A 25,209-nucleotide genomic window follows, 5' to 3' on the forward strand; every position below is an offset into this window, starting at 1 on the left:
AAAGCTTTCAGTGTAAAGTTACAATGTATTGACAGACTTTTAAATATCGCCTCATGGATTAGAAGTTTTCCAAATCTGCTTGTTTTGCCTGCCAAGTAAACCATTTGAGCACTTCTTTAAAACGTTATTCACAAAGTTAAAGAGCAATTTGAAAAAGTGTTTGGAAACCAGTGTATAGCTTATTAAGCGTATTATGCCACTTGGCTTTGTTCAAGTTTGGAATGAGTTATGTGTGAATAAGTTTAGGACACAAGATAAGAGAGAGCTTTCTAAATACTTACATGAGAATCTCTCTTAGCTTTCAGCAGGGCACGTAAGTTTCAAGTTTCATTTATATTTGATAAACCGCCCATCAGTTAAGCCGTCTAAGTAGTTCACAATCAATTCACAATCTAATCAGATATTCGCTAAGCTTTGTATATGTTGAGTATTGCATCTCTTAAAACAATTAACATGCAAACCTGGCATAAAAGGTGTTTTACTAATCTTAAACAACAACAAAAATAGCAAATAGTTACTGGGAATTACTGAACTGATGAGCAATCTACCCATTATGAATACTTTCCCACCCTTTTACAAAACCATAGCGCTTGTTTTTAGCGCCAACCGTGGCAGTAACAACTATGATACTCATAGGAATTCTATGAGTATCTGAGCTGTTACTATCATTGCCGACGCTAAAAACCTTGCTACAGTTTTTAAAAGGTAGGGTTTTGAAGGAGAGAAACAAATGCCAGCACAGAAACAATTATGGAATAAATACACAAAAAGCTTTATAGGTATATTACAAAACCACAAGCCATTTGCAAAACTAGTATAGCAGTAGGGATACTCTTACCTTCAGACTGATGAGATGTCACAGGAGTCTGGGTTTCCTTGGAGTAAGTCACCACTTCTCGGGGTAAGAAATCAACTTGGGTAATTTTTGACACTCCAAGTTTATGCATTCTGCGTCTAAATGGAAATGAAAAATTGAATGTCACATTAAAACATTACGCCTTTATAAGAGCAGTATTCTCTACGAAAATAAACAAAGATTAAATTCTGCTAAAATACAGATTTTTGGCCCTAACCAAAAAGGACTTACTCCATTCTGTGCCAAAAGAAAAATCTTCTTTAGAAGGCCAAAATGGTCTTGGTTATAAAGGGTTTGGCTGTAATTTTATAACCTGGCATGGAGATGTAGGCACTATGGGCCGGATTCTGTATAAGATGCCCAGTCTTAGAAGTTATGTTCGGCACCAGTTGGCAATAGCTGAAATATACGAGATACTCCTGAGGCAGGCCTCGAAACATGTATATGTCGAGTCATTGAATCATTGAGTCGTTGAATGTATTGGAGGAATAAAGATCTTCACAATACCAGATGAGTTGGAGGACACTTTTTTAGTGCACATCATTCTGATCTGGACAATTCCATTTTGTTTCTTTGTACCACTAGAGATTCTACATGCATGCCAGTTTACCAACATTTTTAATAGGTTACATGTTGTTTTTTAAGCATTTTTATCAATATGTTTGTTCTTTGAAGGGATATGGTTGGGATTGTTTTCAGCATAAAAATAGAAAATATCCCCAGTAGTCTTTGTTTGCCTTGCAGGTCTCTGTCAAGAAAACACCACAAGACAGAAAATTGTCATTGGCATGTGGAATGACACATGGACTTTCTCTAGATTTGACTTTAGGAGGGGAAACATTTGCTAGTTTTTTGTCACCAGAAATAAATATTAAAGGAAACCTACATCAAATTTTTAAAAAGGCTCCATATGCTGCCTAATTAGGAGAATTAACATATTTGAACCTCTGAAGGGGCATAATCAAAAAAATATGTCTAAGTCCAATTTGGACTTAGGGCGCTAGTTGCCCAAAGCCGGCACCAGTAAAATGTCCATTCTCAAAAAATACATCAAAGTATACCTTTTTTCGAAAACACCTGTACGCCCAGGCATTTGATCGTCCAGACCGCCACTACATGTATCTTAATACCATATTCTTGACCAAAAATAGGTCCAAGTCAGAAACATTCTGAACAAGACCTTTAAGAAATGGGAGGGGTCAGCATTGTGATGGACTGGCCACCCAGACATAAGAGAGCAGTGGGGCACCTTACAGGGCACTGCTGTGAACTTCACAAAAAGGGTGCCACATAAACATCTCACCAGAACTCCCTTATAGGTCACGGTGAAAAACTCCACTATGCCCACCTGTCTATAACCCCAATAGCCTTTATGGCTGCAACTGGCACTTATATGGCAGTACGGTAGGGTTTGGGGGGTTTTGGTGGGCTAACATTTTGCGCCATTAATGTAGTAGCTAGAGTGGCTTATGGGTCTGGGTACTCCTTTCTATGGTTCACTAGCCCACCCACAGACTATTAAGCCACCTCTGTGCAGATCTACTAGGCTTCCCTATGCCAAGTGCTGATGTTCTGTAGGCAGGTATGCACGTTTTTATCTGATTTTTGTGGTGGAGTGAGAGGGTCAGTGAACATGGGGGGAGTGTGTGGGGGTCTTTACTTTGTCTCTGCAGTAGTTATCTGGTCACTTTGAATACCTTTTGGGCACTTATACCTGTTTTTAGATAGCCTGAGTCACAACGTATAAGTTCCGTGAAGGCAGCCTCATCAAACTTTTGATTATCGCTGCAGGAAGACTAAGTCCTTTTACTAAGCTGCATTAGGACATTAACACGCGGAATAGCACATGCTACAATGCTGCGTGCACTAGACGCTAATGCCAGCATTGAGCTGGCATTAGTTCTAGCCACGTTGCGCAGGGTTAGCCTGCTAATCTGCTGCATGCGCTAAAAACGCTAGCACACCTTAATAAAAGGAGCCCTAAGTCTTGGTCGGCCCACATCCCGCCTACATCCTGTTCTAACCACTCCTCCCAAAACTCCCCTTTCTGCTCTGGGCGCACAGTGGGATTCTGAGACCTAAAAAGTCTGTGGATGCATCTAAAAAGCCGTTTCGATTATCGGCACTTGGACGACCTTTCCTTTTGATCATTTAAGTGCGGACATGGGTGGGTTTTTAGACATATTTTTGTTTTGATTATGAGCCCCATAGTGTGGTGTTTACACACTGCACAAATAGACAAGAAATGGCTTAATGATTAATCATTTTCAATACATGTTTATCCAAAGGGTGGTAATAATAATAAAAATAAAAATACCCAAGTTCTGAGTCAGAGTGAAGCTGTAGCACTGAAGGGTCAGTATCCCACTGCAGAGTCCTAAGATGATAATCAGCCGTGCAGCAAGTAGGAAAAAGAACATACAAAACTTAATTAGAACAAAGAATTACATTGAAAGATGAATAAGAATAGAACCCTTTCTTTAAATAATACAGAATATATGGAATGATAGCCATGTCTTTTAATGCAATGATGTATGGATAATAGCAAATAAGCGTTCATGCCACATCACATGAATCGCATTACAATGATCAAGGTCTGCTGTACTGTATGAGACAAACTTACCAAACTTACTTTCAAGTAGAGGAATATATTAAAGAAATGCACTAAAATGTTTTATCTATTTTGGAGGTACTTTAATTAAGCATTTTTGCACTGAACACAACCCCCCCCTCCCTCTTCTATGAAACCGCGCTAATGGTAACTATTCTCATTCATGAAGCAACCCATCTGGTGTGCCCCAAGGTTCTCCGCTATCGCCTACCTTATTCAACATCTACATATCCCCATTTAGGCCATTTATTACAGAGTTTAAATGTAAAATTTTATATATATGCAGATGACATTTCTATTTTAATCCCTCTATATAATTTTACCACTGAAATTTTAAACCAGATATCTTTTTTTTTTTTAAATCTTTATTATGTTTCAAACAATCATAGTGCACAACAGTTATACACACAAATAATAGTACAACATAAGCACTTTTAACTAATAAATGTACCTAACAATCACTTTAACCCTCCCCCCCCAAAAAAATTAATAATCTATTACAAATAATCAGGTTAGAATCATCCTGTGAATCCCCACCCTCCCTACCCCCTGGATGTGTATAATAAAATAACCAAAAATAAAATCAGTCCTTACAATAACTTATCAATGGTTCCCAAACCCTCAATAATTTTTTATAATTTCCATGTTGTACAGCCAAAACCTACTCCATTTTTAAAATATGACACAACGATTCCTACCAAAAACTATAACTCAACCTGTCCCAGTTTTTTCCAATTTCTCAAAATCAGTTGCATAGCAACCCCTGTCATTATCAAAAGAAGTTTATTATTGTAAGATGAAATTTGACTCTTAGCTCTCATCATTGTACCAAATAACACCGTGTCAAATGTTAAAGCTACAGGATTCTCCAATAATTTATTTATTTGATCCCAAATAGATTTCCAAAATTTTTGTATCAATGGACAGTAAAACAACAAATGATCCAATGTCCCTGCTTCAAAATGACAGTGCCAACCTCTATTAGTTTTAGAACTATCTAACTTATATAACTTAACAGGGGTCCATACTGATCTATGCAACAAGAAAAACCAAGATTGTTTCATAGATATTGACACTGTACATCTTATCCTCCAAGTCCAGATTCGTGGCCATTGAGAAGCATTAATCTGATGCTTTATCTCAAAGCTCCAAATGTCACGAAGACCATTCTTTGGTTTCATATTCAACAGGTCAGATATTAATTTATACCACTGAGCGGCCTGACGACCCAGGAAATCTGTCTGGAAGCATAAGATCTGTAAGCTATAATCATTTTTAAAATTTCGCCAATCAGGGAACCCCGTCTGAATGGCCTGCTTCAACTGCAACCATTTATAATTTTAAGATTTAGCAATACCAAATTTATGCTGCAGTCATGAAAAATCAAGCAGCTGTCCTTCCAAAACCACATCATCCAAAGTACGAATGCCCACCTTCATCCAATGCTTCCAGATGATTTTAAATCTGCCAATTTGACTCCTGGAGTTCAGCCACAGGGACTGACACGTGGATTTATGTTTCAAGTTTCAAGTTTATTAGGATTTTATATACCGCCTATCAAGGTTATCTAAGCGGTTTTTACAATCAGGTACTCAAGCATTTTCCCTATCTGTCCCGGTGGGCTCACAATCTATCTAACGCACCTGGGACTATGGAGGATTAAGTGACTTGCCCAGGATCACAAGGAGCAGCACGGGGTTTGAACCCACAACCCCAGGGTGCTGAGGCTGTAGATCCAACCACTGCGCCACACATGAAAATTCAATTAAAAAAAAGTACAATGATAAAAAATACAGTGATAAAAATCCAACCGGACCTATTTTTATCACTGTATTTTTTATCATTGTACTTTTTTAATTGAATTTTCATGTTTTTATATGTCAGTGTATAATAAATTATCTCCAGAACATCTGTATCCACAGTTTTTTGTTTTCATCGGTGGATTGTTTTCACTGTGGATCATTGGGTCTCCCCATTTTTGTTTGTTGTACAACCTCAACGGAGACAGGAGTTGCCATTCCAACCATAACCAATCCGGAAGACTTTCCATAAGATCCGGGAGGATCCAATACATAGCCTGGCGCATAATATAGGATTGATGGTACCTATAAAAATTTGGAAAATTTACCCCTCCCTCTGCAATTGGCTTTTGTAAGGATACTAAAGCAACTCTTGCTGTTTTCCGCAGCCAAATAAATTTAGTAAGAATACCATTTAATTTCTTAAAAAAGACCCTTGAAAAATCACCAGTAACATGTCCATTTGGTAACAAACCATAGGCAAAATCATCATCTTAACCGTCTGAACTCTCTCCCACCAGGGTTCCATTGCTCACACATTTCTGAGACCTTATTCAATAAAGATCTTTCATTTACTTTCATTGTTTCATCCAACGTCCTATGAATCCAAATACCCAGATATTTTATACCCTCTTCTTTCCAAAGAAAAGGGAAAGTGTCAAATAAACCTTTTGGGCAATGAGCGTTCAACGGAAGAACTTCTGATTTACTCCAATTTATTTTATAACCAGAAAATATACCAAATCTGTCTATCAGATCTAGTATATGTGGAATGGTAGTTTCAGGATTTCTCAAATGAAGCAAAATATCATCTGCATACGCAGAGACTTTATATTCCCGACCTGCATAAGGAATACCCTGTATCTCCTTTGCCTGTTGTATAGTTAACAACAAGGGTTCCAAAACAATATCAAACAGCAAAGGAGATAGCAGACATCCTTGTCTAACTCCCCTCTCCAGACAAAAACGTTCCGAAAAGTATTATTAATATATAGTCTGGCAGAAGGGGAACTATACAAGGTTTAAATCATTTGTATAAATCCAGAACCAATACCAAAACAATCCATAGCTTGTTACATGAAGGTCCATTCCACACGATCAAAGGCCTTCTCTGCATCCAAAGATACAGAGAATGCCGGATCTTCCATAGCTTTTGTTAAATTTAACATGTGGAAAGCCAGTCTACTGTTGTTTGAAGAATGTCTATGAGCAACGAACCCCGTTTGATGCATACCTATAATGTAAGGGAGAGCCTTGGCCAGGCGTAAAGCCAATAATTTAGCCAAAAGTTTTCCATCCACATTAATCAACAAAATAGGCCTGTAATTTGAAACCAACGTAGGCAAAACTATAGTACCTGTAATACAACCTTTAGTCAGTTGAGCCTTATATAAATTTAATAGATGAGTTAAGAGAGTAATTTGGAATAATTTGTAGAACTCTACAGTTAACCCATCACCACCTGGAGAGGATCCAACTGTAAGGGACTTCAATGCTACTTGCAGTTCTGTCATTGAGACAGGCGCTTCAAGACTTCCTTTTATATGATCGGGAATTTTTAGTCCCTCAATTAATTTTAAAAACTCTAAACCCTCTAATTCTTTATTTGAACAAGACTCAGAAGAATAGAAAGCTTTATAAAAGATAAAAAATTGTTTTAAAACACTTCCAGTTTGAGAATGAGTATCACCTTTCTCATCTTTAATCACAACAATCTTAACTTTTCTATTTTTAGCTTTAAGATAATTAGCTAATATTTTTCCCGCCTTATTAGAGGTTCCATAATACAGCGCTTGCTGAGAAAATAGTTATTTCCTAGCCATTTGAGAGGAAAATATATCTTCTATTATGACTCAGATATAACAGTGGACAATTAATTTCAAACTGAAACTCAATATGGAAAAGACCAAACTTTTCTTGGCTAGTCCCAATGACATTGCTCATTGCTTCATCTTAATAACATAGAAACATAGAAGATGACGGCAAAGGGCTACAGCCCATCAAGTCTGCCCTCTCTGCTTACCCACCCCCTGTCTATGCCCTAATGACCCAATTTCCTTATCTTGACCCTCGTAGGGATCCCACATGGGTATCCCATTTATTCTTAAAGTCTGGCACGCTGTCTGCCTCGATCACCTGCACTGGAAGCTTGTTCCAATGATCAACCACTCTCTCTGTGAAGAAATACTTTCTGGTGTCGCCATGAAATTTTCCGCCCCTGAGTTTGAGCGGGTGCCCTCTTGTGGCCGAGGGTCCCTTGAGAAAGAAAATATCATCCTCCACTTGACACGTCCCGTGAGGTACTTAAATGTCTCGATCATGTCTCCCCTCTCTCTATGTTCCTTGAGAGTGTAGAACTGCAATTTGTTCAGTCTCTCTTCATACGAGAGACCCTTCAGCCCCGAGATCATCCTGGTGGCCGTCCGCTGACCCGATTCAATTCTGCGCACATCTTTACTGTAATGTGGCCTCCAGAATTGCACACAGTACTCCAGATGAGGTCTCACCATGGCCCTGTACAACGGCATTATAACTTCAGGCTTTCAGCTGACGAAACTTCTATTGCTACAACCCAATATCTGCCTTGCCTTAGATGAAGCCCTCTCCACTTGATTGGCAGTTTTCATGTCTGCACTGATGATTACTCCTAAATTTCGTTCTGCTGAAGTCCTAGTTAAAGTTTCTCCGTTCAAGAAGTACGTCCTGCATGGATTTCCACTTCCGAGGTGCATGACCTTACATTTCTTAGCATTGAAGCCTAGCTGCCAGGTTGAGGACCAACTTTCCAATGTAAGCAGGTCCTGCGCCATATAATTCTGTAAACTGCATTCACTTACTATATTACATAGTTTGGCGTCATCGGAGAATAGTGTTATTTTACCTTGAAGCCCTTGAGTCAGATCCCCTATGAATATGTTGAAAAGGAGTGGACCCAGGACCGAGTCCTGCGGCACTCCACTGGTCACCTCCGATGTTTTAGAGAGGTTACCATTAACCACCACCCTCTGAAGTCTGCCACTCAGCCAATCATTGACCCATGCAGTTAGTGTCTCTCCTAACCCCATCGATTCCATCTTGCTTAGCAGCCTGCGGTGTGGGACACTGTCAAAAGCTTTACTGAAGTCCAGGTACACGACGTCCAAAGACTCTCCCAAGTCCAACTTTCTTGTTACCCAGTCAAAGAAGCTGATGAGATTGGATTGGCAGGACCTACCCTTGGTGAATCCCCGATTATTAAATCTATCAAAATTCTGGAAGTCACACTAGACCGACATTTTACACTAGCAGAACACACAAACTTAGTGGTACAAAAATGCTTTTTTACATTGTGGAAATTAAGAACCATATAAAAATATTTTGATCCTTTATCGTTCATACTATTGGTACAGGCATTAGTTTTATCTAGTTTAGACTATTGTAACATCATCTATTTAGGAGCACCCAAAAAAAATTCTAAAGAAATTAAGGATAATTCAGAATACAGATTAGTCCATATTATCGTTTACTTTATTGACTACCTTTGGAGGCAAGAGTATTATTCAAATTTTCCTGTATCTGCTTTCAGCTGATATTGGGATTGTCTACAGCTTACCTTTTTCCTCATTTTGTTTTACATAGACCATCAAGAGAAACTAGAAACTTCTACTTATTTGCTTATCCAAAAATTAATCCAAAAAATTAATGGGCGTAGATATAAGACCTTCTTAGATAGAACCCTAGCATTTCAAGCTGGTAGGCAACAATCTTGGTTAGGTAAATGTATTCAGCAAGCTATGTTATCCTATTGCTGTTTTTGGAAATTAATTAAGACCACTTTGTTTGATAAGTTTATTACTTAGGGCTCCTTTTACAAAGTCACGTTAGCGGCTTTAGCGCACATGACTTTTAATCACGCGTTAGCTGAAAAACTACTGCTTGCTCAAGAGGAGGTGGTAGTGGCTAACACATCTGGCGGTTTAGTGCGCTGTTATGCGCGTTAAACCGCTACTGCGGCTTTGTAAAAGGAGTTTTATTATTGAAATTCTATTTTACAAATATTTGTGTTTTTTTACTGTATTATTGTATTTCGCTGATTGTCCAGCTCTTTTTAGTGTAAACTGCCTAGAACTTTTGGTTATGGCAGTATAAAAGAATAAAGTTATTATGATTATGATTATTATTATTAGGCCATTGTAAAAAAAAACTAATTTTGGATGTTTTTTTTTTAGAATGGACATTTTCCTTCCTGCTACTTTCAGCGTTTAGGGGCTTAGGCCAAAAGGGGCTTAGACGTTTTTTAAAATTATGCCCCTCCACATGTTCTGCTGGAAACTCCATATGTATAGGCAATTCATCATTGCCTAAAGGCAGCTAAGAATAAACAGACCTTCTATTACAAGAAGGTCCTAAAAGAAGGCTAGATGGTCTGGGTGAAAACTGATTACAACAAAGACTGGAGTATGGCAGAGGTTACCAAACAGATTCCAACTCACCCATTCTTAGTCATAATGAAGGATGGATCAAACAAGAGAAGGACATCCAAGACATATTTGACTAAGGGCTCCTTTTATGAAGGTGCGCTAGCGTTTTTAGTGCACGCACCAGATTAGCACGCGCTATAGCGCATGCTAGCTGAAAAACTACCGCCTGCTCAAGAGGAGGCGGTAGCGGCTAGTGCGCGTGGCATTTTAGCACATGCTATTCCACGCATTAAGGCCCTGACGCGTCTTCATCAAAGGAGCCCTAAGTCATGAGTCCCAATTACAGCAAAAGATCTATATATAGAAATAAAACAAAACATAAATGAAATAAGGTAATATCTTTTTTTTATTGAACTAACTTAATTTATTTCTACATATTACATTTAAAACTAGACTAACATGGCGCAGGACCTGCTTACATTGGAAAGTTGGTCCTCAACCTGGCAGCTAGGCTTCAATGTCTCATGTAAAAGAGCCACAGGCCTGTTTCCAGCATACGTCTGGACTGCCTCTTCTCAATCAAAAGTCTGCTACAGAAGCAAGCAGCAAGTCCCTCTGTATATCTCCTGTCTTTCCTGCTATCCTAATTGCTATGCCAGAGAAAACTATAAGCACTCACCCACCATGCTTCATCCTGCCTCCTGACCACCTATCAGTCAAGCTGGGAGGAGACAAGAATCAGCCTCCAGCTTGATTAATTACTGTGTGTTCTGTGTTCTCATAGCTCACAGCTTTTAGATTCTTAAATTCATCTCTGCCCCATCTCGCTTCTGACCCTAATCCTCTTTTAGGATGCCAATTTAAGGCACCTAAATTTAGGAACTCCAAAGCCAGAATATTTTAGAATTCAATAGTCTAGGCATCTGACTTGTAACGTTAAGTGCCTAAGGGGCTCATTTTCAAAAACAATAGATGTCCAAAAGACAGCATAAATCAGCACTTGGACATTATACTGGTCAAAACATCCAAATGGGCATTCTCAAAGCAGACTTTCTAGATGTCTTTCTAGTCACTTTCTCTCCAATGCATCTAAATCTCAAGGGTGTTAAAGGAGTGTTTTGGGTGTGCTTAGGATGAGCTTAGGACTTGGACATTCTGCAGGAATAATCAAACTTTTAACAAAACGTCTGGGGCACCATTTAGACATTTGGGGCTGGACCGGTTTTAAAAATGAATAAGGATCAAACTGACCAGATGACAACAGGCGGGATTAAGACATGACCAACGCCCTCCCACCATCCAAATACTGTATGTGGAAAAAAAACCCTGTCTTACAGCCTGTCTTACAAATTCACATGACTCATATATCTTCACAGCACAGCAGAGGGGCACTCTAAGGGTTACTGCAATAAATGTCACATTAATAGTCCAAGGTCAGATGTCACTATAACTTGCCTATATTGTATGGTGAGCCCTCCATAACCTACTGTATCAAAATAAAGATGACTCCTGCTGGCATAGGGCTACTGTTGTGGTGTACAGGTAGGTATAATAAGTCTTGGGTGGGTTTTGGAAGGCTCACCATACAATATATGTAGGTTATAATGACATCTGCACCTTGGACTTTTTATGTGACATTCACTACAATACCTCTTAGAGTGCCACTCTGCTGTGTTCAGCTGCCTATGAACAGTTTGCTAAGAATGCTGGCTGCTTGAATGTCCGAAAGCTTGCTTTTGTGTGTTTTTCATGTGGACGTCTTTATATTTGAGAATGCCAAAAAAAGATAGACGTACTAAGGACCAAAGGGCCTGATTCTGTATAGGACGCCGATATCGGCGGCCACCGACTGCTTGTCAATCATGCTTCGGTGTCCTATTCAGAATCATGTCTACAATCCCAGACAGACACCTTAAATGTAGGCCAACATTATGCAGACCTACAACACATCTGTCTCACATCTATGAAGACGTATACCGATGCTTAAGCCCTACCAAAGTCACTTCTGGGCGGAACCATGCCCATGCTCCACCTTGAGCATGCTCAAGTATGGGTACACATCTCCATAGACATGTGATAGAGGCCTACAATGTACGCGTCCTGCCTCGGACACTTTAAAAAAAACAAACATGCATCCTGATTGGCAGCAGGATGCTTACCTCTGCCTGTAACCAGAATGCATGTTTCGAGAATCAAACCCAAATTGTCTACATAAGTCATTGAAAAAAAAAAAGACGTCTTGCAGTTTTGAAAATTAGCATTTTCTCTACTTGATTTCTGGACATCTTTCTCAAAACTTCAAAATTCAGACTTAGACGTCCCATTGAAAATGCCCCTCCACACCTTTCAAAAATCACCACGGCTTTAGGTAATAGCAGAATCCCATTAACTAAAGCCAGACCTACTAGGCCTGATAAAAACAGTACTGCATTGCAAAAAAAAAAAAAAATACAGTGGAGGGGCAGACACGTTCCCTAGTTGTTCACTTTCTATGTTGACAAGAGACAAAAAGATTTGGTAAAAAATATTCTAACATTCTTACCCAAAGAGGCCAGTCTGAATGTTCCTGGGAAGGGCAAAGAAAGCAATATGATTTTTATGTTATATCTTTTACATGCACTGTATCAAAGTATGCTTTCAGTACAAGTCACAGGAAGAGGTGTGAACCTTATGCATGCATAACAAAGGCAAGGCAGGAGGATATGGAACCCTGAATAAAAATTTTTCTGAAGGCAAGAAAAAAGAATTGAAAATAAATAGGGATCTTGTCCTAGAGAGATTTCATCCAATTGGTCTGTTCAGTTTTAGTACTGAGGGCCAGATTCTCAAAACTTAAGGTTGCCTTTAACACGATTGCTTAACTGGTTCCAGACAGTTTAGCCTGCATGCATTTTAGTGGTGGATTATCAAAACAGCTTATCACAGTCTTTAGCGAGCTTTCTAGAAGTCTCCGATACTGCCATTCAAATGGGCTCTTGAATATTGAAATAAGCACTCCGGTGGATTCTTATATATCACAAAGTCATTCTCTAAGAGCGGCATCAGCTTTTGGCGACAAAATCAGCTACTGGTCTGGGGTCCCGGTACAGTGCCAGCACTGTTAAAAGTGCATCTTGTGGCGTGTGTTTTGACAGTAGCTAATGAAAAAAAAATAATAAATTACATGATTCATATAAATTATAGTCTTTGTTTTTTTAGTGGGAGTGGTAAAAGCATGCTTTTGAGCGCGTGTATGATAGCCCCCTTGGCAGCGGGAGAGATGCCCACTCTCTCCCACTGCCAAGTATCACATCCCCAACACCCTTTCGGAAGTAGGAGAGATGCTCACTCTTTCCTGCCGCCATGCCTCCAAACCCCCCCATGCCTCCAACCTTCTATGCCTCCAATGGCACCCCTGTGCCTTCAACAACCCCTCCCTCTCCCTCATTATCTTACTTAGATGGCTGGCCGGAGGGATGCCTACTCCCTCTGGCCAGCAGGTCCGCCTCTTCAAAATGATGGACCTTCCCCTCTCTGGTGCATCCAGGGATGATCCAGGTTGTTTAAGGCCCCACCTATGGGTGGGTCTTAAACAACCTGGGCCAATCAGACAGGATGCACCAGGGAGGGGAAGACCTGCAATTATGAAGAAGCGGGCCTGCTGGCCAGAGGCATTCCTCTGGCCAGCCATCTAAGTAAGGTAAGGGGGAGAGTGCGAGGGGTTGTCAGAAGCTCAGGGGGGGAGGTTGCATAGGGGCAAGAAAGAGTGGGCATCTTTTCCACTGCCGAGGGGTGTTGGGGGGTGTTGCTTGACAGCAGGAGAGAGTGGGCATCTCTCCTGCTGACAGGAGGGTGTTGTTTGCGGAGCGAGAGAGTGGACATCTCTCCCACTGCCAAGGTGGGTGTTGCTTTGCAGCGGGAGAGGGTGGGCATTTCTCCGCTGTCAGGTAGAGGGTTGCTTGACTTTGGCGGCTTGATTTGTTGCTGGACATTTTTTATTGTGTGTTTATTCTGCACACATGCCCACCGCTATCACAAGCAATGGACACATGCAAATTTAGTGAAACTTCACTACTCTCCACCGAGCTCATATGCTTGAGCGTTTTTGGGAGAATGACTCTTTTTTAAAAATCGATACTATAGCGACTGCAACAGCAGTCTGTCAGTTTTTAACGTGGCTTTTTGAGAATCTAGTCCTGAGAGACAGAAATATAAAAAGCATGGGGTTTTGAAATGATTTAAAGATCTGTGAAATACAGTAAAATACAAACACAGATTTCTAGGTTTCAAAGGTTTATGCTCTGACTGCCAGTGCCCTTGGTCTCTGCTCAGACTCAAATATAATACTTGTGCACACTGGCTCTATACTACGAGCATTGCATCACCAAATTACTACAAAAAAATTAGCAACAGATATGGGATATCTGCATATGTTAATGCCAAAATGATGCCAAAATGCTTTGCTATTGCATTTGCAGACAGAACATTCTGGTCCCTTCTCCAGAATGCAAATGCCAACCCCAATGTTGCAGTAGGAGGTACATTCCGAGATTGTGATCCAATGGATTCCACTAAGAGCTTTTGGAGGGAAGAAGAGTAGAGATTGTTTTAAAGAAATAGATTTAAAAAATAAAATATCATGCTAAGCACCTCATAAATTCAGAAAATCAGCAAAATGTAATGTGAAGAACACCCCCTCACTGCTCACTTTTTACAAATAAGATAATTACACTCCAGTGAGGAAAACAGAATTGTACAGTTGATGATAATATGCTTTGGGCTTTTTAGGGAGACATGCTATCAAGTCCAATGAAGATGGCATTTTACTGTGGATTGCAACATCTATCAATGTCCATTCCCATAAACGGTATTCAAGATAAGTTAACTAATTATATGTGAACTGCAAGAAAGTCAAGTGCTAGAATACTGTCTGTCACAGACGACTTGAATTAGTTTTGCTGTTTGTCAAGTCTGCTTCTTGGCCAACTTCTTTTCATCATGCTGACAGAAATTATATACAGCAAATGCCATGAAGGTGCTTGACAGTTCAGAAGCAATGATGATAATGGAGTCTATAAGGATTCTATTACCTCCCACATAAAAGCAGTTGATGAACCGATCTGCACATGACAGACCCTCTGCTGCATTCAAAGGGCTATTTATTATATTGATATGACAGCAATCTAAAGTCATACTTCATAAAGAAACTTAAGGGGAATATTCTGTATACTTCTTTCCTTTTATGGTGGGATTTCAACATACAGTAGAGCACCTATTACACTGGTCAACAAAAAAAAAAAAAGTTTCTTTGCTACAGAGAACTTAAGTTAATTTACTGAGAACTTAGTTAATTTAATGATGCTGATTTCAGATCTGTAATTGAAATTCAGCTAGCACATCAGGTTTCTGAGATACACGTTACTGATTTTTTTTTTTTACACAGTTTGGCATATCGGTACAATATTGTGAGTATGAACTGTGTCCCACCAATCTTGTGTTAAGGAGTTTACTCTGAAAACAAACACAAAGACAATAAAGAAGAACACCAGATTCATCTGGTGTGATATAACATTAGCTGAGCTGATGTCACCGGCTGGTAATATTTATTGAATGATGGTGTGGGTAAAATGGGAGGGGGGACAGATAGTGAGGGGAATATATGAGGTGTTATCAAGGGTCTGTAGAATAAGGATTGACAATTTTATAAGAGGAGGTAAGAAAGGGTTAATAGATAGAGCTTGTAAGAAAGAAAAATGATTAGGGAGGTTGCTAAGGTGATGGGGTGGAGCAGTCACGTGATTGGTTGGATGTTGTGGCACTCTGGAGTGAATTCTGTGAGGAAAGGGGAACAGTAGAGTAGTCTCTTCAGGAAAAGATTATTCTCTTCAGATCAGAGCAAGCTATTTTGTCTGCCAGGTGCTGGATTTGTTGCCTGAGGAAGCAGAGACTGCAATGGAGAGGGGAAGTTTGGGCTCTTCTGTGGAGGTTTAACAGCCTGGCAGCACAACAGTCCCCTGTGTGGAGCAGCAGTTAGCGCTGGGCTGCCATTTGGTGAGTTGTCTGCACGACCGTGGGCAGAGTGGGTTGACTGTGAGGGAGATGGGATGTGAAAGGTGTTTGCTCGCTAATGTACAGTGTGTCAGAGAGGGACTTACCTGTTGGGGTTATTTCGTGTGACACAGAGAGGTCTTTCTGTTGAGGTGTAATTTTGCCAGGTTGTTTCTTAGTAGGCTAGTTTGGAGGAACTGGCAGGTGGTTGTTCTTTAGTTCACGAGGGTAGTGACTGGCTGGTCTGTGTGCCACATGGTAGGGCACTTCTAGATAAGTTTGAGGCTTTGACTCTAAATTCTGGTGTTAGAAGGAGGGAGTTGGGAAGTGCCAATGCTGCATTCAGGTGTTTGTTTTTACAGCTAGGCAGAGTTGTGGATTTGCGGCCTTCGCGGATTTGGTGTTCCCGTGTCTGGGAGCTTAGGAGCACTGGCAGCTGCCATTGCAATAGTTATGTGCTCAGCGGCTGCATGACTGTATGGCATCAGCATTCACAGTATTGTGATTTAAAAATTTTGTTTGGAGTGTCAATAGGGGCCATCTTCCTAATTTTCCTTTTGTGCTATGGCCTTTCTGGGTCTCTTGGATCTTCCTGTGTCTGCCATTCTTTCTGTGGTGATTCAGCATGGTGTCCGCTGTCCTGATTTGTTAGCTCAGCTGGAGATGACCTGTTCTTGGTGTTTAAGGTACATTCATATTATGTACTTGTGGTGTTTTTCTGGGTGTGTGGTGTGTGTGTTAGGGGGAAATAGATTTCTTGGTGTCTGTCTCTGTGGAAAGGGAGAGGGTTCATTGTAGTAAAGTTGAGGGTTTGGTTTATTTGTGCTGGAGAAATTAAAGGGTAAAAGTTTTTATGGTGTTAGTGGGGAATCATCTAGGTAAGTGGTGAGCAAACCTAAACAAAGTTATTGTAAGGGTAACAACCTATTGTGTATGTCATGTATAGGAAATACTGAGTGGAGTGCAGTGAAAAGGGCTGATGTGAATCGCTGGTTCACTCTTTCCAAAAATACTAGGACTAGGGGGTGTGCAATGAATCTATTAAGTAGTAGATTTATAACAAACCAGATAAATATGTCTTCACACAACATGTGATTAATCTATGGAATTCATTGCTGGAGAATGAGGTGAAATCACTTAGCTTAGCGGGGTTTAAAAAAGGTTTGGGTACTTTCCTAACCGAGAAGGCCTTATTGAGATGGCTTGGGGAAATCCTCTGCTTATTCCTATGATAGGCAGCATAATTTCTGTTTTATTACTAGGGCATAGAATTTGGATTATAGGATCTCACTAGGTTCTTGGGTCCTGGGTTGGCCACTGTTGGAAACAGGATACTGTTCTTGATGGACTTTTGGTCTGTCCCAGTATCACAATTCTTCTGTTCTTCTGTTCTTATAAGGTGCAAGGCATCAGAAGCACTATTGGATAGAGTAAAGGGGGGGAGGGGGTTGGTCGAGTAGTCTGGAAAGTAAAGATAGAGCTGGAAGGATAAATAGCTGCCACGATAATGATGGGGGACAAGACATTTTTGGATTTATTAGGGATAGGAAGACATGCAAAAGTGGCATTGTGGAACCCAAGGGTACAAGAGGCCAATAAGTAGCAGATGGTAAAGAGATAGATGACTTCTTCACTAATATTTTCTGTTCTGGGTTCACAGCTGAAGTGTTTGGGGGGGGAGGGTGTACAAACACCTCATGTGACTGGGGCAGGAGGTGTAAAAAACCCTGATTGATTTTCAGTGGCTTGGGTTTGTGAGGGTTCGTTAGAACTACGGGTGGATACCACGAGGGGAATGGCTGGTACATCCAAGGGTACTGCAAGAATTTGGGGGTAGTTCTGGTGACTCTGCTGACTACCTTCTCACTGCTTCTGTAGAGTAGGGAGTGGGTAATGCATGAATAGAGCAGGGAGAATATGGTTTCCCTCCACAACAAATGGAGAAAAGGCAGCACTAGGGATATACAGACCGGTAAGTTTGACTTATTGGTGAGTATCTCAATAGAAACACTTTTACAACAGAGCTTGGGGATTCACTAGAGACAGATTTGGATCGACAAATCTGCTTACTTTCTTTGGGTGATCTTGGCATTAGATAAGGGGAGTGTGGTGAATATGGTGTATTTTGATTTTAGTCATTTTACCATTTTCATAGGCATATCGTATTCAGTGTTCTCGGTATGGAGGGCTCCACTGGTGGTCTGGGGCAGGAACTAGTTGGTCAGTAAGGTGTCAGTGGGTTGTGGTCCCAGGAGATGGTTATGCCAAGGGAGGATCTTATCGGTAGTGTGTTTGAAGGTTTGTTATTGGGCTTGTTCTTTTCACAATTATGTAAGTGGGATTGTTGTAGGAGGCCAAAGCAGTAATGGACCAGACAGTCCTGATGGTGTGCCTAACGAGGATGGGCTTAAGTTGTAGAATGGCTTCATATTGTGCAGCTCAGATTTCATGTTTAGAAATGCCAGGTCATGCATTTGCATTACTAAACCACAAGGGAATGGTGCGATTAAAGGGTGAAGACCTTGGTGTACGAATGAGGAGTGCGGGTTTGGTGTGATTGTATGTGCTGAGCTTCAGGAGGCAACCAGGTTGTAACAGTGCTAGCAAAAGCTAGACAGATGTTTGGATGCATGGGAATCAGTATGGCCAGCAGGACAATGGAAGTTTGCTGCCCCTCTACAAATTTTGGTGAGACCTCCTTGTGAATTTTGTGTACATTTAAGTTCAGTTCAAAGGAAGGCTACTACAAGGGTTGATGGTCTATGTCCTATAGGCATATGGGAACTGAGTTCATGATCTCCATCTGTATACTTTGAGGAGGAGCATGAGAAGGGAGATAATAGTGATGTTTAAATACCTATGTGGCCTAACTATACATGAGATGACTCCCCTTTTATTTGACAGCAAATCCAAAGAGGGCAGGGGATGCAGTGCAGCAGTGCTGGGCTCTGCAGTACGGTATGGCGCTACATTGTTACAGAAGGTGAGGTAGATGCATGAAATAGTTTTGGAATTCCAGTAGGTGTAGGAGTAGTAGATGCATGAAATAGTTTCTGAATTCAGGACGGCTTTGGATAGGCACATGGACTCTCTGGGAGAGAGGAGTTAATTGTTACTGTGGAGGGGTATACTGGGTGGGCATTTTGGTCTTCATCTGTCCTTATGTTTTTTCTAAGTGGCTTTGTTTGTGTCCTCAGACTGGAGGAACTGCAAGGCGCTGGATAGGTGCTGAGAGCCAAACTGCTTTGTTTGACTCATTTTCTGCAATTTTGGGTGCCAGAGGTGCATTGCTCCTTTCTCATATGGAGCAGCCGCATGTTCTATTAGTACTGTATTGTTTGTTTGTAGGATGATTTTAGAAGATGGTTCACTTGACATTTGCTGGTGTGGGGATTTTATGGAAGTTATGAAATTGGTTGTGGGTGCGTGTGATCTGGTGTCCATGTGCAGGGTTTACTTGTTTGTTTGTTTTTTGTATGAGGGTTTAGTGACATTTGTTTGCAGTATTGCCTAATGTGTGCACTTCATGATTTGTAGTGGTGCTCTGGCGATTAGCCTTTTTGCAGCACTGGGCAGATTATCGAGTGGGTAAACTGGCACCTTCTCGACCTGCTATTGTGTTCATGGGGTAGCTGTCTGGAGATGTTGGGTTGACTGCAGGTTAAATGCAATTGCCTATTCCCCGGTCACCTTCTTGGAAGGATCAGGAATTTGGATTCTTTTATACGTGTGTGTGTGGAGTAACGGGAATGTGCAATATCTTGTTTACCATTCTATTGGGCTGGTGAGGATTTTCTTAGCTGTTTCTGAGTCCAGTGGGGCATGGACTATAGATTTTATGGTTAGGTATATGGAGCATTTGTTGGGAGTGACCCTTGCTAATCCTTTTCCAGCAAAGACAGTTTCCTAATCTTCTATTCTGCTTCCCTTATGATTCTTTTGATGGGTTGTGACATTTGTTCAGCAAAGGGAGAGGATTTCATACTGCCCCTGAGGCAGGATCTGTTGTCTGCTGTCTGTGTTTTCCCTAATGCCCCCACCCCTTTTTGTTTTGTTTGGTCCTCTATTGAGTGTGTAAGGAGGATTGGGACATGGTTGCTATTGAGTGGGTTTAATACTAAGCTTTTGGAGTTATGGATAGCATGTGGGGGTTTAGAGTGGTTTCTCATGAGTTTGTTGCAGCTATTTTCCATGGACATTATTGTCCTGATGCTGTCAACCTTTCAGGCATAGGTTTGGCCTATTTTATTGGAGACTTGTTTTAAAGCTGTTGGCCGCAGCTTATGTGGTGGGGGGAGCGGTGACAAGCTCGAGGCTGTCACCGCTTGTGGCGGAAAATGGGGTTTGGCCCAGTTGGATCTGGGAGATGAGCAGTTAATAAATAAATAAATGTGACACTCGTATGCGATACCGCTGCGAGGGGAAGCATGACCTTGCGTCACCGTGGATCATGTTTGGGGGGAGGGGAAGCATGACCTTGCGTCACCGTGGGTCATGTTTGGGGGGGGGGGGAGGGGAAGCATGGCCTTGCGTCACCGTGGGCCGTTTGGGGGAATGTTATAAATTTAAAGACTTAACTGGAGCTAGTTTCGACACCGAATAGCTCCCTTGGGGTGTGTGAAATATGCATTGGGGGTTTGTTGGTTTTTGGACACAGATTGCATTGTAAGTGAAGATAATATTCAGATAGATAATAAAGCTGCGGCCAAATATTTATTCCAATAAAACTGAGTTGTGTGATTATTGATTGATGGTGATTAGCTTTCAGTTGCAGGTGACGGGAATGCGAATGCTAATGTTAAGAAGAACACCAGATTCATCTGGTGTGATATAACATTAGCTGAGCTGATGTCACCGGCTGGTAATATTTATTGAATGATGGTGTGGGTAAAATGGGAGGGGGGACAGATAGTGAGGGGAATATATGAGGTGTTATCAAGGGTCTGTAGAATAAGGATTGACAATTTTATAAGAGGAGGTAAGAAAGGGTTAATAGATAGAGCTTGTAAGAAAGAAAAATGATTAGGGAGGTTGCTAAGGTGATGGGGTGGAGCAGTCACGTGATTGGTTGGATGTTGTGGCACTCTGGAGTGAATTCTGTGAGGAAAGGGGAACAGTAGAGTAGTCTCTTCAGGAAAAGATTATCCCTCCCTCCCTCCCATTTGTGCTGATGTTATGTTTTGTGTCAGTGTTGTGGGGTGGGGTGGGGGGTTTACATGTTATATGTCGACTTGAGTGGGTTTGGTGGAGCTTATGGGGTTGGGGGGGAGGTGGTCGCAGCTTTGGGTGGGGCGGAAAATGGGGTTTGGCCCAGTTGGATCTGGGAGATGAGCAGTTAATAAATAAATAAATGTGACACTCGTATGCGATACCGCTGCGAGGGGAAGCATGACCTTGCGTCACCGTGGATCATGTTTGGGGGGAGGGGAAGCATGACCTTGCGTCACCGTGGGTCATGTTTGGGGGGGAGGGGAGGGGAAGCATGGCCTTGCGTCACCGTGGGCCGTTTGGGGGAATGTTATAAATTTAAAGACTTAACTGGAGCTAGTTTCGACACCGAATAGCTCCCTTGGGGTGTGTGAAATATGCATTGGGGGTTTGTTGGTTTTTGGACACAGATTGCATTGTAAGTGAAGATAATATTCAGATAGATAATAAAGCTGCGGCCAAATATTTATTCCAATAAAACTGAGTTGTGTGATTATTGATTGATGGTGATTAGCTTTCAGTTGCAGGTGACGGGAATGCGAATGCTAATGTTAGGAGACATATTACATCATATATTTACGCCTCTCATAACTCACACAAAAGTGATGTCAGCACGTTCAGAAATGTTTGAGACACTTGCTTTTACGCTTGTACTGTACATTTGTCTCTCTTTGCAAGAACAAACAATAGTCTCCCATCATACTGGGATTGAACTTTCCCTGATATCTGCTTTCCATCACCTTGATATCGTGATGAAATCTTTCCTCATGTTCATTGCTGACATCACCAAGATTGGGTGGGAAGAAGTCGAGGTGAGAATGTAAGAAGTGCATTTTAAGTGACATTCTAGCACCCATGAGCTGATATGCTGTCAGCATGCTCTCCACAAGCTCAGCATAATTTTCTGATCTGTGATTACCAAGAAAATTCTGAAAAACCAGCGCGAATGCTTCCCATGCTGCTGATTCAGCTGGGTTCAGCCTCTGTTTGAATGCATCATCAAGCATCAGTTCACAGATTTTGGGTCCAACAAAAACCCCTTCTTTGATTTTGGCTTCACTTTTCTCGAAACCAAACGTACTTCTTAGGTGCTGAAATGCATCACCATTTCTGTCCATCGCCTTGACAAAAATTTTCAGCAGACCCAATTTTATGTGAAGTGCTGGAAGATAGATTTTCTCATGATGTACTAACGGAAGGTGCTTCACATTGTATCTGCCAGGTATGGAATTATCTCGGTGTGGCCATTGTTTCTGCCTGTAGTGGTTGGCATCATCACGACTGTTCCAAAGACACAAGAATCACATGTATTTTGTGTACCCCAGTTGCAGACCCAGAAGGAGTGACAACTTTGATATCACCACAGAGGTTCCACTGGTGATCTCCATAGCATGTGAGTTTTAAAAGTGTCTCCATAGACTTGTATATTTCTTTCAACCCAACTGCATGAGCAACAGGAACAAAGCTTCTGGTTTCCATTGTGTAAAAGTACTGCTTTAAGGCTTGCTTTGCTTGAATCAATGAATAGTCTCCATTTGTCAGAAACATGTTCATATCATTTGTCAGAAACAGTTCACACATGAGACCATTAATATCAGTACAGAAACAAATGTTTATTTCCATTTGGTAAGAGGAAGCCAGGATGGAAAAAAATATATTTTGCTGTCCTTCATTAAAAGATTCCATTGCTTTTTGCCTTGAACCCAACAATTCTGCTTTCTTCTTTGACAATGACAAGTCTCTAACCAGATCATTAAGATCTTCTTGAGTTAGCAGGTGAGGTTGTTTTTCATCCACTTCAGGTTCATACAACTCCTCCACAGCAGCAGAGACACATTCTTCATCTGCAGATGTGGAAGGAGGAATTGAACTGGATTCTCCAAGTCATGATGAACGGGTTTAATTGCTGACGGGCAATCAGGATTCACAATTTTTTTCTTTTTTTTTCTTTATGAATCCAGCAATTTTTGTCATGCAAAAATAACAGTCTGAGTGATTTGTTGATTCATGACACAGCATGTTTACAGCGAAAGGCATATTCTTCCGTCTCCCATTCAGCCACTGTGTTAATCCGGAATAGCAGACTGTGCAGCACATATGAGGTGCCCATGCTTTATCTTGGCCGCCAACTTTACAGCCAAAATAATGCTTGTATGCATTTTGAAGTCTGCTGGACAGATTCTTTCGCTCATCTTGTGCAGTAAATTGTCCACAGACATAACAGAAATTATCAGGATGGTTAACACAACCTCATCTGTTCATAATAATTATTATATTTTAGACAAAAACAAACAAAATATAAAAATTCACAGGTAGAAAAAGCAGCACAATCACTTTTTAGTACAAACTTTCAAATTAGGGCACTTACAGTTTAACTGTAGGCTGATAACAGTGGCTGAGCGAACCCATTATAATTACAGTGGGCTGGGGGGGTTGGAATGTGAGAGTTCGTATTGGGAGTTAGAGGGTGGCAGGGATTGGTTGTTGGGGTGCTAGGAAAACAGGATTGGGTGTTAGGAAAGGGAGGATTGTGATTGGTAGAGGATTTGTGGTAGGATTGAAGGGTGATTTTGGCGGGTTTAAATCATTTTTGGGAAGGGTGGGGAGTGTGGGAAGAGGTGGGTAGGTAGGGTTAAATTTGTTCCTGTCAGTAAGTGATTTATTTGGAGGTTTCTTTTACCTTTTAGCAGTTTCTTGGCTTTGGGAGTGGTTTTGTGGTTATAGAGGCTTGTTCAGTGGTGCATTGGGGGTTTTCACGGTGCTGAATTTGGGTTTATGTATTCAAGGTAATCAGGCTCTAACTGGTTGCCTTCCTGCAGCGCCGGAGGTGGAAACGTGCTTTTTTTTTATTTTTGAATAATTTTTATTGAACAGACAGAACAGGCAAACAATGCACTGGCAGCAAATTGAGACACAAGAACAAGAAAACACGTGCACTCTAAGGAGAAGGGGGGGGCGAAGCCCACACATACCCCCTCAAATACTAGTCCCCCATGACAGCCAAAACATCAGGCCAGAATCAGTGGGCAAAGAAGAAACAGACCGTTCAATAAGCTCCAATTTTTAGCATAGGAAAAAAAGAGCTCCCCAAGTGACCCAGTCATACAACCATTCACATTCACACATCCCCCCACTCATACCACCCCCCAGAATCCCCCTCCCCCATCCTAATGATCGAGAATAAAAGTGAGTTTATCATAAGGAACTGACCTCCAATAGTGCCGCCTCCCAGAGAGACTGGTACAATCGGTGGGAGGGAGCTCGCCCCCGAGCTCTACAAAGTTTCCAGCAAGGGACCGCTTCCACCCCAGTACCTCAGGGGCAAGCTCGTCCATCCACATCCAGAGCACTCTCCGTTTAGCCACCAAGAAGGCGGTGTAGAGCAAGTGCCAATGCTCCGTCTTCAAACCCTGATCCAGCACCTCCCCCTCACAGCCCAGGGCCATGAACAAATATGACCACTGGAAGGGCACTCCCACTATCTGGGCCAAAAAGACATGCTTTTGAACAGAGTTGGAGTGACTGCAGTGTAAGTTATTGCACCGGCAGAGTTTGACTATTTTGGCAGGTGTCCCTGCTCCTTTTTTTTGCAACGTGTACGGGGTGAAGCACATCTGAAGGAGCCAGCATTGAAAGGTGGTTGGCAACGGCATCGTGCATTTGTTCCCCTGCTCAATTCGTGGCGCTGACAGGTGGGACGCAAGTGGAATGGAGCCGGCAGCGAGAGCAACAGCACAGCGCATCTTTCTCTGCTTCTTTGGCGGTGCTGTCAGGGGCGACGCGCGTCTGAGTGAGCTGGCAGTGCAAGCAGCGGCAACGGCGAAGTTTTCCTGCTGTACGGGGACCCTTTTGTAGTGAATGCTGTTTTGAATTTTTGGCAGTGGTTTCCTTGCCTGACTCCTCATTCTGTTAAGGCTGTTTGTGTGTGCGATCCTTTGGGCTGGTGATTGGGTGGGTGGGTGGGTGGGGCAGTGGGGTTCAGGGTTTGGTGTGTTGGGTTGGGTTGCTGGGTTTGTGAGGTTGGGGAGTGGTGAGAGTTTGTTTGGGTTTGGTAGGATGGTCGGGTTGTAGGGTTGTAGGTTTCTTGTATTGTAGTGGGGAGCAGGATTTCTTTTTTGGTTTGTTATGGCTCCTAGGAAGCCTCATAATGCTAGAGGGGGCTCTTCTGCTAGAGGGGATCATAGGGGACGATCTACTACCGTTGTGGGTCCAGTTCCTTGTGTTGCTGCGGCTGGGACAAAGCGGCATGGTTCCAGTACGGCTGTTCAGAGGGGTGCTGGACCTCGCAAAGGTGGAGCCCCGGGTGTA

At 41.7% G+C, this 25,209-nt stretch overlaps 1 protein-coding gene and 1 long non-coding RNA gene across 5 annotated transcripts in view; one reads left to right on the plus strand and one right to left on the minus strand.

The window, feature by feature from the left end:
- Positions 1 to 25,209, minus strand: part of DYNC1I1 (dynein cytoplasmic 1 intermediate chain 1) — a 587,025-nt gene that overhangs the window by 525,602 nt on the left and 36,214 nt on the right. For 2 of the 4 annotated variants that reach the window (XM_033931087.1, XM_033931085.1), the window contains exons 5-7: positions 12,209 to 12,232; positions 3,174 to 3,233; positions 839 to 954 (exon numbers count right to left, since the gene is read on the minus strand). In XM_033931087.1, the coding sequence (XP_033786978.1) occupies positions 839 to 954; positions 3,174 to 3,233; positions 12,209 to 12,232 (200 nt within the window). Of the gene's footprint in view, positions 1 to 838; positions 955 to 3,173; positions 3,234 to 12,208; positions 12,233 to 15,800; positions 15,902 to 25,209 lie in introns of those variants that run through there. The other 2 variants (XM_033931089.1, XM_033931086.1) reach the window with 2 other exon arrangements.
- The window catches only part of LOC117354136, a 33,840-nt gene continuing 24,067 nt past the window's right edge, over positions 15,437 to 25,209 (plus strand). The window contains exons 1-2 of the long non-coding RNA XR_004538126.1: positions 15,437 to 15,696; positions 22,124 to 22,294. This is a non-coding gene — a long non-coding RNA (uncharacterized LOC117354136). The remainder of the gene's footprint in view (positions 15,697 to 22,123; positions 22,295 to 25,209) is intronic.

This window comes from Geotrypetes seraphini, chromosome 2, assembly GCF_902459505.1.
Source record: "Geotrypetes seraphini chromosome 2, aGeoSer1.1, whole genome shotgun sequence".
NCBI lineage: Eukaryota > Metazoa > Chordata > Amphibia > Gymnophiona > Dermophiidae > Geotrypetes > Geotrypetes seraphini.